Here is a 15,659-nt window from a genome sequence, read left to right on the forward strand (position 1 = left end):
TGCATGTTTTGATCATTTTGTGGTCAATTTGTGTCTTTTTTTGGTCATTTTGTGTCTTTTTTTTTAGTAATTTTGTCTTTTTTGGTCATTTTGTGTCTTTTTTGCTCATTTTGTGGTCAATTTGTGTCTTTTTTTGGTCATTTTGTTTCCTTTTTTTGCTCATTTTGTGTCTTTTTTGGGTGATCTGAAGTGTGTGTGTGAGATTATATTCAGTGAGCGGGGGTCACGCACAACATGCATGTTAAATTGGTTGGTCGCGACTCAAAAAGGTTGAGAACTACTGCTCTACACGACTGATTCTCATTCTGCTCCACCAGCAATGTATTAAAACACAATTACTTATTTCCAACACTCCCCACCTTTTTTCCCTCCTCCAGTGCAGAGCTCAGTGCGCATGCTCAGCCTTCCTGAAAACCACATGCGTCTCCCCGCTCTGCTCTCTCCTGTGCCAAGGCGGAGAGATGCGCACACTGAGGACACCGCAGCACAGAAATGCGCACAGCTCCGATCCGTACCGGTCTATAGCTTCACCTGCTTGCACCCCTGACCCATCTCAACACAATGGGTTACAGGGAATATGGCTAACTTTCACACACTTTGCATGCCACGGGAAATGCCCTGCGTTGTCTGGAGAGCTGTGCTGCCGAGCGGCTGAATTGAGAGCACAATAACAGAGACTTGAGAGAAGGAGAAGGAGGAGGTGGAGGGGGACCTGATTCCAGTCATTTCTATCCCGGCTCCTCTCCCACTCTGGCTTTGAGAGATGATCACGGAGCTGGTGTGCACCGCCGTGGCTGTGGGTCTCTATCTGAACACGCTGGACGCAGATTTCTGCTACGATGACAGGTAGGTTTCGCCCACAGAGCGCAGCAGCAGCAGCACCATCACCCTCTCCGCTCCTCCACTTGTCATCTCCTCTCGTTACCTCCGTGCGGAAGCGGAGGGGGGACGGGTCGTTGCGCCTGCCCGCATGTTTGCATGTGCTTTTGTCCGCAGCCTGTAATAAATCACTGCTTATTCTTTGGTAGTTAAAGGCACAAAGACAGGCAGCAGGAAGGAAGGGATACGGAAACATGTGGTAAAATTGTAGCATATTTCCAAAATGTACCTGCAGTGGTGTATACTGTAACTTACACTGCTGCTGAGTAAGTTCATATAGCCTAATTTCCCTTAATTTGCCTTCTCCCTAATGTTGTGAGTGTAAAACCCTTAGTAGCCTAAGTGACTTATAAAAAAATCCTACATCCATGTCCTCAGTAACTAACAGTTAAAAGAGTTCAACATGTTGTGAGCTCATCGCCTGTTTAGTAATTTTGTGTCTTTTTTTGGTCATTATGTGTCTTTTTTTGGTCATTATGTGTCTTTTTTGGTCATTTTGTGTCTTTTTTGGTCATTTTGTGTCTTTTTTTTTGTCAATTTGTGTCTTTTTTGGTCATTTTGTTTCTCACTGCTTATTCTTTGGTAGTTAAAGGCACAAAGACAGGCAGCAGGAAGGAAGGGATATGGAAACGTGCCGTAAAATTGTAGTATATTTCCAAAATGTACCTGCAGTGGTGTATACTGTAACTTACACTGCTGCTGAGTAAGTTCATATAGCCTAATTGCAATTAATTTGCCTTCTCCCTAATGTTGTGAGTGTAAAACCCTTAGTAAGTGACTTATTGTTTAGATAAGATAGATTGACAAAAAAATCCTACATCCATGTCCTCAGTAACTAACAGTTAAAAGAGTTCAACATGTTGTGAGCTCATCGCCTGTTTGCTCACTGCTTATTCTTTGGTAGTTAAAGGCACAAAGACAGGGAGCAGGAAGGAGGAAACGTGCGGTAAAATTGTAGTATATTTCCAAAATGTACCTGCAGTGGTGTATACTGTAACTTACACTGCTGCTGAGTAAGTTCATATAGCCTAATTTCCCTTAATTTGCCTTCTCTCTAGTGTTGTGAGTGTAAAACCCTTAGTAAGTGACTTATTGTTTAGATAAGATAGATTGACAAAAAAATCCTCCATCCATGTCCTCAGTAACTAACAGTTAAAAGAGTTCAACATGTTGTGAGCTCATCGCCTGTTTGCTCACATGAAGTGCTTCAGATGCTCTTTGTGTTGATGAAGCACTCATGGCTGTTATAACAACGCCCTGCACCCTGGGGGAATTAAAGCTAATTTAAACCGGGAGTTTCATTTTGCAAACAGCTGAATAAACATGTCAACACTGTCAGGCTGTGGAGGGGCGTTCAGGGGAAACCTGTGCTGCCCTGATGGACAGTGATGAACTGTAGGAGGCAGAGGAAAAGTTGCACGCAACATGACTTTAATGCAGGGTCAGCATAGGGAACTTTTATTAGCAAAACTCTTATCTGTGATTTAGAAGGATCAGTGGCCCAGACAGATGGCATAGCAAACAAGAACAATCCTGAAATACACATTTTGTGTGATTAAAATCCATGTTTTCGGGCTGATCAGTATATGAATTTAATTTGGCTATGATATCCTGATTTAAGAATAAATTTAAGATAATGGAATATGCCATAAAGGTTGTCTTTTCCTGGTTTTAAAGACCACGTTACAGTAAAATTATGTAATTTTCGGAAATTAGCTGCTCTATTATTTCCCATAACCCACTAACTCATTATATCCACATTACTTACATGACCATGACTTTAATGTAGTGTCAGCATAGGTAACTTTTATTAGCAAAACTCTTATCTGTGATTTAGAAAGATCAGTGGATCCAAACCTGGGGGTCACTTTACGAAGAGTCCCAAGACAAAATCTGAGGGAATTGTGAGATGATAAAAGACAATAGGTTGCACTTAACAATAATTTTCATTCTCAATTAATCTGCTGATTATTGTATCCAGCCAGTAATATGTCAGAAAACAGTAAAAATGTCCATCTTAGTGTCTTCAAATGTCTTGTATTGTCATATACATTCAGTTTACAGTGATCTAAAATAGAGAAAAGCAGTTAATCTTTCTATCAGCAATCAGAGAATATTTGCCACATTTGCTTTAAAAGGAGTAGTCTGTCATTACAGCAGTTTATATTTATGTTGAACAAATAATTATTTCAGCCTGTAGCTGCCTGGTATGGAGAAAAGTGCAATGTTTTTGAATAATTTGATATTGCGATGATATTGTAGGGTTTATTATTGGTGCATTTGCAAAAATATTTCCATGAGATTTTTGATAAGTAATGTGGATATAATGAGTTAGTGGGTTATGGGAAATAATAGAGCAGCTAAGTTCCGAAAATTACATCATTTTACTGTAATGTGGTCTTTAAAACCAGGAAAAGACAACCTTTATGGTATATTACATTATCTTAAATTTATTCTTAAATCAGGATATCATAGCCAAATTAAATTGATATACTGATCAGCCCGAAAACATGGATTTTTATTACACAAAATGTGTATTTCAGGATTTTTCTCGTTTGGTATGCCATCTGTCTGGGCCACTAGAAATCATTCAAATTTAACAAACACTTTTTACTTCAGCTGTTCATAATTTATATCCACACGTACTGAGGGCATGACCTGTGATGAGGTGTCACTGAGGCAGAAAGGTTGGGCTATAAACTTATCCATAAGTCATGACTAAATGGTATTCAAAGCCTGTTGTGTTTTACATCCACAAAAATGAAAAAACGCTTTCTGTTAGGTGAATATGCCTCCAATACATCAGTGCTTGTGAGAATAATCGCCCTTCATGTAAAAGTTCAGCACCACAGCTGGTCCCTTTTTTTTGCAAAAAAGAAAAGAAAAAAGAACTGGACAGGTTGTTCTTCATTGGCTCTGAAATACTGTATATGGATATAGTAGTTTTTGGCTCATGCAACAGTTCTGTCCAAACTGATATTAATCAGTCTCCCATTATCAAGTATTAAATCACAGGTTGAAATCTGTGATATGCACGGTATGCGGTAGGTTTCTCTGTGGATTCAAAAAAATGAACAGTGAACAGGTCGCCTCCCTCATTTGTCCACCGCTCCTTCAGTGGGTGCTGTCTGCTAAGCATCTCCAGACACCCCCGAAAGGTCAAAGATCCCCCCATTTTACTTTTCAGCACCGTTTGTTGACCCCTCTGTGTGTTTTGTGTGAGCAAGACAGAGTGTGTGTGGAGGAGACGTAGTGGAGAAACTTAGGCTGGTGCTCGAAATGAGCTCCGTGTGCCGTCTCCAGTTCCATCACACCTCGCCAAGTATCCCCGTGAAGCGCCCAGTGGGGGTTACTCATCCATCAGCCTCGTCTGTACATGCGACCGTGACACTGCGAGGTTGTCAAAAAGCCCCTTGGTGACAGATTACCCACGGCGAGGGGGCAGCCTACGCTCTCACTCCATCCCCTCTGTGAAAGTTCAGTGTCCGCCAATGCTGCGTATCTATCAAAGTCGCAGTGGTAATTTACGCTCTTGGGGACACACTCTGGCGTTTTGGTTCAGCGATCTCAGATGGAGGAGGTTGAATACCAATCAGACGTTTGACCTTCCCTGGTCGTTCATCAAACGCCATCCTCTCTCGGGGTCAAGAGTCGTACGCTTTCGGTCTCTTCCCTCTGGGATTAGAGGAGAGTTATGTGCAAAAGGTTACGGAGAAAGACAGATTGCAGTGGAGTTGTCTGAAAAGATCTTCTTGGTTGTAAACAAATTCGTTCTCCTACATTTAAGCCCTCTGAGGGAGTCTTATCTGACCTTTCACCCTGTAATCAAATTCTTGTCACATGCCGTTCTTAGCATCGAAGACGAGATGGCGGAGCAGATAACTCTAAGCACTCCCAACTTGGGGATGTTCTTGCCGGTTTCTGCTTTTTCAATCATGTCAAGTGTTTTTCCTGGGCACTGCTCAGGGGCTCAGCCGAGCGCTCTCTTGGCCGGTAGTAATCCCAATGAAAAGCCTCTGCGTGTGAAATGACTGCGTTTTTACGGGAGCTGGGAGAGGATTTGAGCCAGACACATTTTTGATTCGGGGAAATATTCACAACATGAATGTGGGTGTACAGTTCCTCGTGTTTAGCCAAATGTAAAAGCAGACTTTATCATTCTTTAAAACAAGCTGCTCACAGTGCTGATATGTTCATGTTTGTGGACGCTTGGATTGATTGCCTGACAGGAGTGGTCATAGATTGGAAAATATATTTGCTTTAACCTCTGGACTCCTTTGAATACCCATCATCAAAGCTTCTGACAGCTTAACAAATGAGGCACCGCATGACGCCGGCATTTCAGTGATATTGGTTTTTAACCACACCTTTTGACAAATTGTCCCAATAATGGATGTCTTTACTAGGAAGACTTTATTATTTTGTAGAGTGATGCAAAGACAGGAGATAATGGAGGCGACATTTGTGAAATGAAATGCATCCTTAGTGGCGTTCAGAATTCATAGCCGTGCTTCCTAAAAGATCTGTGACCCCAATAACGTCACAGTCCCCCTGCGTAAGAAATGCATTATGGTCCCTTGAGGGATTGAAGTGAAAACATCTTCCTTTTTTGTCTCTAAAGAGGAAAATAATTTAATCTCTAGGCAAGGGGCTGGGTTTGGCGGAGTTTTGTGAGGTTTGGATTTTACTAACTGGCACATTCCCCTTTATAATCTAATTCTGTATTTATAATATCCTCACCGTTAAAGCTTAACATTTTCGCCCCAAGCATGGGGTTAAACAATTAAATATGGCACACAAATAACACAGAGGTGACGCAGAGTAGCGACTCGAAAGAAGCGCAACAATGAAGACAGAATAACAGAGTCTGTCGGTTGCAACATCTGTTACTTTTCTAGCTCGGTTTCTGAGGTTAACCGATAAATGCATCAATATGGGATTGTCCTTAAGAAGTGCCCTTTCATCTTAGTTCAAACCAGAGTGCTTCAAGTTGAAGTGCTAATGAATTTATGTATGTTAATGGTACACACATTGCTTAACCCCCTGGGTCACCTTAAAGTATCAACAGTGTCTTTGTGGAAACCCCCAGAAGACCAAAAAACGAAAACATGCTCTAGCTTCCTTCTTTTTGGAACTGCCAGTTGTCCTATGTATGAATCTATAGGCTACGTAGCACATATGTGAAAGTATGCTCGGTTAATAAGGAGCATTGTTGTGTCAGGAACGTCCATGTGCTTGTATCAACTGAGATAAGAGAAGCAGTAAATTCAGTTTCAAGCAAGGGGCCCAGTTTTCAATACAGAGTTTATGGTTGTTTCTTTGCTACTGGCTACTTAACTTAGATTTATTGTACTATGACCAGTGTTGAGCAGATATATGGGGACTTTTTTTATGCAAAAGTGCACAACTTTACTAATTACTTAACATGAAAGCTGATTTGATAGCTGGTAAAGGCCCAAAGGTCCCTATCATGTAGCATTGTTTGTGTTTTAAGGTGCTCTAATCAATGTTTTTAATATTCTTTTATATTTTACATGGCTATACAGTTCAGTCAGCCTACATTTTATGTTTTATGACTTGATGTATTGAGCTTATCAGCGCTGTTTACAGCAGCAGCAGGAGGCATCTTTTATAAGCAAAGTTAGCTAAAGTTAGCACCTAGCTTGGGGCATTTAGCAGCTAAAGAGCAAGCTATTTTCTCCAGGAAGCTGCTGGGGACAAGAACAGAAAAAAGGAGAGTGAGTATTGGAGATACATTTGCTAGGTGGCTAGAAAACAACTTATGGTTTAGACATGTGGTTTAAGATGAAGCCATTTAAGGTATTTCATGAATACCAATAGCTAGCTTAGCTTCTAGTCGTCACGTTGAAGCCACGGGGTTCCCAAACCCTCTAACTCCAAACAAAACCAAGTGAAATGTAGGTTTATCAGTAGTAACAAGACAAGAGGAGGACATGTTCCTAGATACTAGCCATGATTTTAATCACTTATATGCGTGCTCATTTTGTGAAGCTATTTTTCTCCAGGGTGACTTGTTTGCTACTGCCAAACGTATCATACAGCGCCAACTTCTGATGACAAAACAACGCTGTAGCTTATAGTTTATTTACTCCAAAACAGGTGATGGAAACACAGCTTAATTCACATTCCTCGTTTGCAAGATTTTAAAAGATTGCTTAAAATTAGCTTGACAGCTGAATGGAAACAAAGCTATTTTTTTATTTTTTTATTTATTTTGTTCCTTTCATGACAGTGGACAACAAAATGTGTGAGACACACTCTACACCTTCATGATTAGAAAGGAGCAGCAAGAAGGAAACATTTCTTATGTTTGTCTGCCTCCTACTTGAACAATAGAAATAAAAAAAGATGGTCTGACATCACATACAATTGATTTTCAGTAGCCTACACCAACAACACTGATTATAACAAAACACTTAAAACAACAAAAACAAACAAGACAAAAACCAGACAAAAACCCATACAAGCACATGTTGTCATCTCAAAAACAAAAGACCAAAAAACAACTGATCATAAACAATCAGTTTAAGATTCTAGTACATATTGACAATTTTTTCTGCATTTATACATTTTTTAAAATCTATTAATGTCTGTACAACCTTTTAAATCCTGTAGTTGGGAATTCCATATTTTTACACCAACAACCGAAACACACATTTGTTTCAAAGTAGTCCGAGAAACTTGGTGCTTAAAATTAAATCTTCTTCTATGATTTTCTTCTTCTGAAGTGAACACAAATAGCTTTTGCAGATTTACTGGTAAAACTCTGTTTCTGGCTTTGAACATAATTAGCAGTGTCTGGAGTTCTATTATTTCTGTAAATTTCAATAACCCCGATTTAATAAATAAATAAGCTACTGGCTAGCTGCCTCCCTTACGTTGAGCTACTACATCTAATCCTGGACTTGTCTATTTACTGACGAAACACAGATGAAACTTGTCAGCCAACATGACTACAAACTGCCCAATAATGACCATGACTCTGTTGTTTAAAATGTAAAGATACGACCTATTGGCCTACTTTACGGGTTGTAATGGGGTTTTTATGTTTAATTTCCTGGCTTAACAAATATGTTTCTGCTTTTATTCCATCTAAAGAACCAATGCCACCTCTGAGTCATCTCTGGTTTTGATAACTGCTCATAATTGTTATCTCTTATGGGTTGGCGCTCCCAAGGCTCCCTGTGATGGGTTTCGGCCCACTGTAGTAAATGTTGCCAGGAAACTCTGTGCCTCTAGTGGAATAATTATCTAAAACATGTGCCCTAGTTGTGTTGAGGCTGTTTAAGTTACAGTATGTGCTCGGAGCAGACAAATATTGAAGGAAGATGTAGGCTAATGAAATGAGTGAGCGAAATCTCTGTGCTGTAAGTAATCTAGTTGAGGTGAAAAAGCTTGTGTCTGTCAGGAGGAATTGTCACCGTTTGCGTTTAAGAGATGAGTAACACCGCCTAAAGACACGTAGAGAATTAAAGCGAACAATGTGGTGAGTGAAACTGATGAACAAAGTGTTTATGAACGGTAATTTGAGATGGTTTTGAGGCTTTTAACCAGATTTGCGTACATGCAGAATTATGTGTTTTTCAAGGAGAAACAGGCAAACCTCATAAAGAGTGTGGTTTGGTGGTGAAAGAAAAATTGCCATCTTTACGAAGTATCCCAATGTATAAAAGCACTCACATGTTTTTTACTCAGTGGCCATAAAAAGAGTTTTAATGTTGATGTCTTGCTTTTGCAGTCTGCACCCTCTTTTCGATCTGGTGGTGGAGGGATCGAACTATTTGTCAAACAATAGGAAGGCGGGAGCAAAAAGTCTCATTTTGATTACTTGCAGATTGAAGTCACGAAAGCACTTAGTGGTCAACTCTGCAGATGTTTTGGCTTTGAAACTGCTTTTAAGCCATAATTGAAGGCTTGAACCCTGTTCGCTGAATGAGGTGAATTAGAATTTCTCTTTGGGTTTGTGACGCTTCAATGTATAAGCAAAGAAATGGCTGTACGTACATGTGCTGAAGACAGAGGATGAAATATTAAAGCCTATCTTCTCGTGCTGGGATGTGCTCCAGCTTTTGCAATCCTTAAAGGGGCAGGAAAAACACTCTTCTGGCAAACAGAAGAGCTTGCATGGCTTGTTTTTCATAATGAAAGGGTACTGAGGCACGCACTGGGCAGATTTGTTTTTATCAGAAACATTTATGAAAGATATTGTCATGATAAACTAAATCTCTTTCATTTTGACATTTTTGAAACAAACAAATCATCATAATGCCAACCAAGGGTCAGAGTTAGAAGCAACTGCTGCCATAGGTTACTCTGTGATTTTGTCTGTTCCTATTTTCTGTTAACTTTAAAATTCGGTTCTGTTTGTGTGTGCATAAGATAAGATAATTTCACATACTAGAGGACCAATCAACGTCATATTTTTTTGTACACAATTATGACTGTATAGCCAAAGACCTTGTGGTTGTGGTGCTTCACAATTTCTGAAAAGCCTGTTTGATTGACTGTTTTATGTAATTTACTGCTGAGTCCTCACTCCTTTTAGGTGCTGCAAGTTTAGCACAAAATCACAATAGAAAGAAGCCATTTCCAGCAATTAGGTAGGCTAAAATCAAGCCTTTCCTTGACAGTAACGGGTCACATTTTGGCCTTTTGTTGTGGTTCAAAAACTGGCATTTATAGAAAAGAACCAGAGCTTCTGCAGATTAAATCCATACCCAATATGTAACGATCGGCAAAGTAAGATACCATGCAATATGAATAAATCCCCGTTTTTGCTATCTTCCCTGACATCTTGACGGCATGGCAGCCGATCCAGTGGAGCCACAGAAATGTCATGAAAATGGGCCGAGCAGTCTAAACTTTACTGTGGTTGCAAGCAGGCGATGAGAGCCAAATGGTAACCCTTAGAACTGAGTCAAAAAGTAAAGTGCGTGTCCCAGGATATAACCAGATTGATTTAGTCAAAAAAAGAAATTCAAAAGACGATTAAAGCAGGTCATGAACCGTTTGTTGTTTGCTGCACAGTCCTGCATTGTCCTGGTGTCTGTATCAGCAGAACTCACCATCTTTTCTGTATCTGTCCAAGCATCTTTTGTAATTTGGCAAACAAATAATCCACCAAAGAGCTTGCGTCGAAGTTTTATTTTATTTCTATTCAGGTATTCGTTGCTTTTCCTACCAGACAACCGATGGTGATCCAACTCTTCTTTGTTCAAGAGGGGAGAGTGAGACACACCTGAACTTTAATTAGTTTGATAAGTTTTGTGTCGCCACATTTGAATAATTCTGGTGGTAGTATTGTGTAGTATCCATACATAGTCTACCAAGTCTTGTGGGTATTATTGACAAAATATGTCCAACACCGATACGCCAAAATTGACTGACAGAAAATGAATGGTCAAAATGTTGATAATGGAGTAAATGCTCAAGTTGTCCAAAGAAATTTGAAGAAAAAGTTAATTTAATACGTCACTTTGGGGGTATTTATTTATTTTGTCCAATTTCTGTCATTTGTAGACTAAATGATTAAAAAAATAAATGTTAAAGAAACACCAGATTAATGCTGCATGCATAAAAGACCTAGAACGTCCTTGTTACAAATATACGTAGAATTCTTTTTTTGGTTAATTGCTGTGTTCAAGCAAGCATACGTGGAAGGAATAATAATTCTTGATACCACCGTCGCCTCTGGAACCACCACTCAGACATTAAGAAGAGATGGGTTCTGTTTATTTTAAGTCGTCCCTCCTTCCATTGGGTCCCAGCGATGCACGGAGCCGGTTGAGGTTGCTGCTAACCCTTGGCTGCCCCTTATGCTTCACAAACAAGACAAAAAACAAACAAAAACCCATACAAGCACATGTTATCATCTCAAAAACAAAAGACCAAAAAACAACTGATCATAAACAATCAGTTTAAGATTCTAGTACATATTGACAATTTTTTCTGCATTTATACATTTTTTTTAAATCTATTAATGTCAGTACAACCTTTTAAATCCTGTAGTTGGGAATTCCATATTTTTACACCAACAACCGAAACACACATTTGTTTCAAAGTAGTCCGAGAAACTTGGTGCTTAAAATTAAATCTTCTTCTATGATTTTCTTCTTCTGAAGTGAACACAAATAGCTTTTGCAGATTTACTGGTAAAACTCTATTATTTCTGTAATTTTCAATAACCCCGATTTAATAAATAAGTAAGCTACCGGCTAGCTGCGTCCTTATTACAAATATACGTAGAATCTTTTTTTTGGTTAATTGCTGTGTTCAAGCAAGCATACGTGAAAGGAATAATAATTCTTGATACCACCGTTGCCTCTGGAACCACCACTCAGACATGAAGAAGAGATGGGTTTTGTTTATTTTTAAGTCGTCCCTCCTTCCATTGGGTCCCAGCGATGCACGGAGCCGGTTGAGGTTGCTGCTAACCCTTGGCTGCCCCTTATGCTTCACAGGCCGCAGCCGACCCGCCCGACTGCCAATACATGACCGCCAAACCTCAGTCCCACGACCCTCCCTGTGCACACACCATATGTGCATCCCAAAACACTGGTATCCACGGGAAACCGGGCGTACAAGTTTGCCAGCACCCTGCAAGATATACATGCCAAATCCGTGCATTTGTCATGTAACACCCATGCAAGATTTGGGAGGATGACAACCGCACACCGTAGATAAAGGGAGGGGAAACATAGTCTCGCAAGTTTCTTATCTGGCCAACTGCATGTGTGTTCATCATGCTCCTCTCTAACTGAGAGCCTTCATAACAGCAGCATGGGGTTGAATTTCTACATCAGCGCACTAAACTCACTTTGTAAGCAAAGCTCCTTTTTGTGGCGTTGGATTACAACTTCCACGCAGGCATCCACTTTCTCTCTTTAAACTACAAGGTGGACTTCTAAAGCGACTTACAGCAGTTGTGGCGTAATACAAAACCAAACCCAAGCTGCGGCTCACGCAAATCGCAAGCAGTTACCCTTTCTACCTTTTGTAATCAATAGCCATTGAGTATCATCTTTCTGTGACTGTGGTGTTTTTTTTTTTTTGTCTGTAGCCCAGAACAGCTGTCAGAACACAAAATCAAACGTGGGTTTTTTGTGCTGCACTTGACAAAGTGCTCATATTTCACTACAGCTCGTATCAGTTGTGACTATGAAAAGCATTCAGCAGTGAGCTCTGACTTTCATCAGCCAGTTCCTCAGAATCTGAAGCGGGCTTTTTGTGCTTGTGGAAGGGTTTTTCATGTGCACTGACAGCCTTTCCCCGGTGAGGGTGAAGCTGTCAGTTGATGATGGCGTAAATGATCAGGATGACGGAGCCAGCGTTGCCAGATTGGGTGGTTTTCAAACCCAGCTGGGTTAGTTTTTATTTTATTGGGTGGGTAAAGATGGTTTTGGGCGGGCTGTGAGAATTTGGAGTACTTTTTATGCCATTGGGGCGGTTTTCACCAACGGAGAGAGTTAGGCAATATTCCAATAATCCTCTCATCCTGGTAGTATGAAAGACTGACATGGGAGGCTGAGTTCAGTCGGCTCAGCTCGGCACACAGTGAGTTGTTGAAACCTTTCGTGCCATTCCAATTATTCAGTCATAGCTCTGCAATAAGAAAAACAAACATTTAAAAGCTTACATCTGTCCAAATGAGTGTTACATTACAACTTGAGTTTGCACAATTCACCTGCTGAAACAGGAGACAGAAAGTAAAAACTTGTTTTTTTGCTGTTTTGTTTTTTTATGGTGTAATTTCTAACAACCAGAGATCCAAAGTCATCTATAATCAGGCAAATGTAGTATTTTCCAACCTTAAATCCGTTGGTAATGCATTTTTGTGCATTCAAAGCGTTACATTGATTTAATATTGGCATATAATTATTTATGATATATATTGCCACATCCTCATACAATACTTTTCATCGTTGCAAGAAACATAATGTTTTCCCCCCTCTACAAATAATAACAACAAACTTTGGATAGAAGAAATATCTTCCATCACATTGTTTGTACTTTCTGAAATACATTTAGATTCAGTAAATGATGAGACTAATTTCTAAGCTTTATAGAGGCTGGTAGGTGGATTTTGTTACCTTCGGATGGATCCAAGCTAGCTTTTTCCTCCCTGTTTCCAATCTTAATGCTAAGCTAAGCTAACCAGCTGCTGACTGTAGCTTTATTTGTACATTACAGACATGACAGTGGTCTTCTCATCTAACTAAATTAGTGTATTTCCCAAACAGTTCCTTTAATTATGCCAATACTTTACCATACTCAAAGTTTGCAAATAAATACTTCAATACAAACTGTAGCCTTTTGGATTCTTTGAACTTGGGAATATATAACATACATTAATTGTGCACATAATTGCTGGTTGTGATGAGCTGCACTCCCATTTTAAGCTGCCTGCTGTTATCATCACCTAAGGTAATTATTTCCTTCCCCAAGCCTCATGCATTCAGCTGAGTTGCAAGCCATTCCTCCTCAAGATAAATGGAGAAACAAATGTTTTAATATTGTAAAACAGTTTTTTCTTTTGACACCCATGAAATAATGAGGCAGAAATTGTGCCACGCAAGCTGTGATGAAACTCCCATTGATCCCAGCGTCCTGACACTGTACTGTGCCGTAATTATAATATAAGTACCAGTAGCTTCACAGATTCATTAGCTTGGCAACCTTGGCACTGAACCCTAGCTGAGCTCTGCACACACTCTTTCCATTTTCACACATGGCTGCTCCAGCTAACTCTTGTAAAATATACTAATATGCATAAGGCTTTCTGGGTCAGAACAGGGCCAACGGTGCGTGGGGGGAAAATCGGTTTGTGCTTCTCACCTCATAAAAACCAGAGAGGGGGAGATTGAGAGAGTTGGTGTGAGGGCTTGAGGGATTTAAGATTCAGGAGAGATCAGATGACAGCCCTGCTGCTTTTACTCGAGGGGCAGAGTTATAGTGTTTGGTATTGAGATGTAGGAGGAGTGAAGTGATTATACTGGAAGCTCTGTCGCTCAAGTGCGCTACAGTCGGTATTTGTTTGCCCTCAATGTCATCGTAGAACGATATCGGAGACTTTCTAAAGACATTTGCTGAAACAGAAACCTGTAGGAGGTCATCATGAAAGGGTTGTGATGGATTTTTAGAGGTGTATGCAGTGATTTATCTCATTTATGACATTTGTATATGTATAAAATGTCTTGTAAAGATTCAAATTCCATTTAATACAGACAGAATTCACACAACCAACAATATGACATGACAATATAACTTCATAAAATAAGAGGCGGGGAAAAAAAGAAAATTGGACGATATATAGTATAAATAACCACTCAAAATAAGAATAATAAGATTGTATTTATTATCAAAGTACAATTTTCATCCACAACCCCAGACATTATGTTCAAAGGTGCAAATTAAAAATAAATTATAACTTTCAAATTCAAGTGCAACATAAATTATTTGCCATCCGTCAAAATTATGTTCACACTCTGGATTTCTAAATGTTTACAACAGATATAGTGTGCTGATATTTCATTCCCATCCACATGATTTACTCTGCGGAGAGAGATAGCCTTTTCTCCTTTTCCTGTTTCCTTTCAAAGCGCCGAATATCATAACATCAGACATATAGAGGAAGTGTGGAGTTCTCAGTTCAGCTGTGTTGTTTCGATGTTTTCTCTTTGTGGCACAATGGAGGGCTATTTAGAGGAGCGGTGACACAAAAAGGAGATGATAGTGCCTGTTACAGCTGGAAATAGAAGGCCCTAATTTGCATTGTCCTTATTAAATGAGGATACGAAGTAATGTTGTCTTATAGCCTATGCATCTCCATATTGTACTTCGTTGGTGCATTCAGTTTTTTAGGATTGTGACACTATCTAGGGACAATTATTGAGGCACCTTTTATTTAGTCTTTCTACAAATTGATTAAAGTATCTTAATTCACCTTACCTAATAACATTTCATTATAATAAACATTCATTCAGCTCAGCAAATACAAATTCATTCATTTAAAGACATTGGTGTGATACTTAGTATGTGTTTAAATGATTTTGGAGAAAAAACAGAGCTGCTGCCACTATTTTTGTGTCTGTTTTCCATCATTTAGTGTCTCTTTAGGGTAATTTTTGCATCTATTCCCCTACATGTAGTCCTTTTGAGTTGTTTGTAGTTTTTGTATTTTTTGTGTGTGTGGTCGTCTTATGTCTAATTTTAGTTGTTTTGCATCTCTTTTTGGTGGTTTTGTATCTATTTCTAATCATTTTGTGTATTTTGGATTGCTTCACATCTAGTTTTCATCACGCAGTGTCTCTTTATAGTGACTTCGGGTCTCTTTGTGGTCGTTTTTGGTCATTTGTTGCCGTTATGTGGATGTTCTTGGTTGTTTTGTGTTTTTTTTGGTAGCCATTTTATGTCTAATTTAAGTTGTTCGCATGTCTTTGGTGTGGTTTTGAATCTTTTTCTAGTCCATGGTCATTAAGTGTTTCTTTGTGATATTTTTGTGTGTGTTGTTTTTCATCGACATTTGGTGAATTAGGACCCTCAAGATGACCTCTTGACCCCTGGGCCTGTGCCCACTAGGCCTGTTCAGTAATCCATCTATGCACTCAGGTTTGGCTCAGTAGCGAGGTAATTATTCCGTGTTTAGAAGCATAACGCACACCATCCTTCAACTTAACTATCCTCCTTCATTATCTAGGCAGAGTCCGGAAACATTTAAGCCAATTTTCCCATTCTGATGGCCTGCCCATTTAAGCATTGCT

At 39.5% G+C, this 15,659-nt stretch overlaps 1 protein-coding gene across 1 annotated transcript in view; it reads left to right on the plus strand.

Annotated features, from left to right (window-relative positions):
• The first annotated feature begins 439 nt into the window (after nt 1-439).
• Nucleotides 440-15,659, plus strand: part of tmtc2a (transmembrane O-mannosyltransferase targeting cadherins 2a) — a 93,582-nt gene continuing 78,362 nt past the window's right edge. Inside the window, exon 1 of the mRNA XM_059325452.1 lies at nt 440-846. Within this exon, the coding sequence (XP_059181435.1) occupies nt 764-846 (83 nt within the window). The 5' untranslated portion in view covers nt 440-763. The remainder of the gene's footprint in view (nt 847-15,659) is intronic.

This window comes from Centropristis striata, chromosome 22, assembly GCF_030273125.1.
Source record: "Centropristis striata isolate RG_2023a ecotype Rhode Island chromosome 22, C.striata_1.0, whole genome shotgun sequence".
Classification (NCBI taxonomy): domain Eukaryota; kingdom Metazoa; phylum Chordata; class Actinopteri; order Perciformes; family Serranidae; genus Centropristis; species Centropristis striata.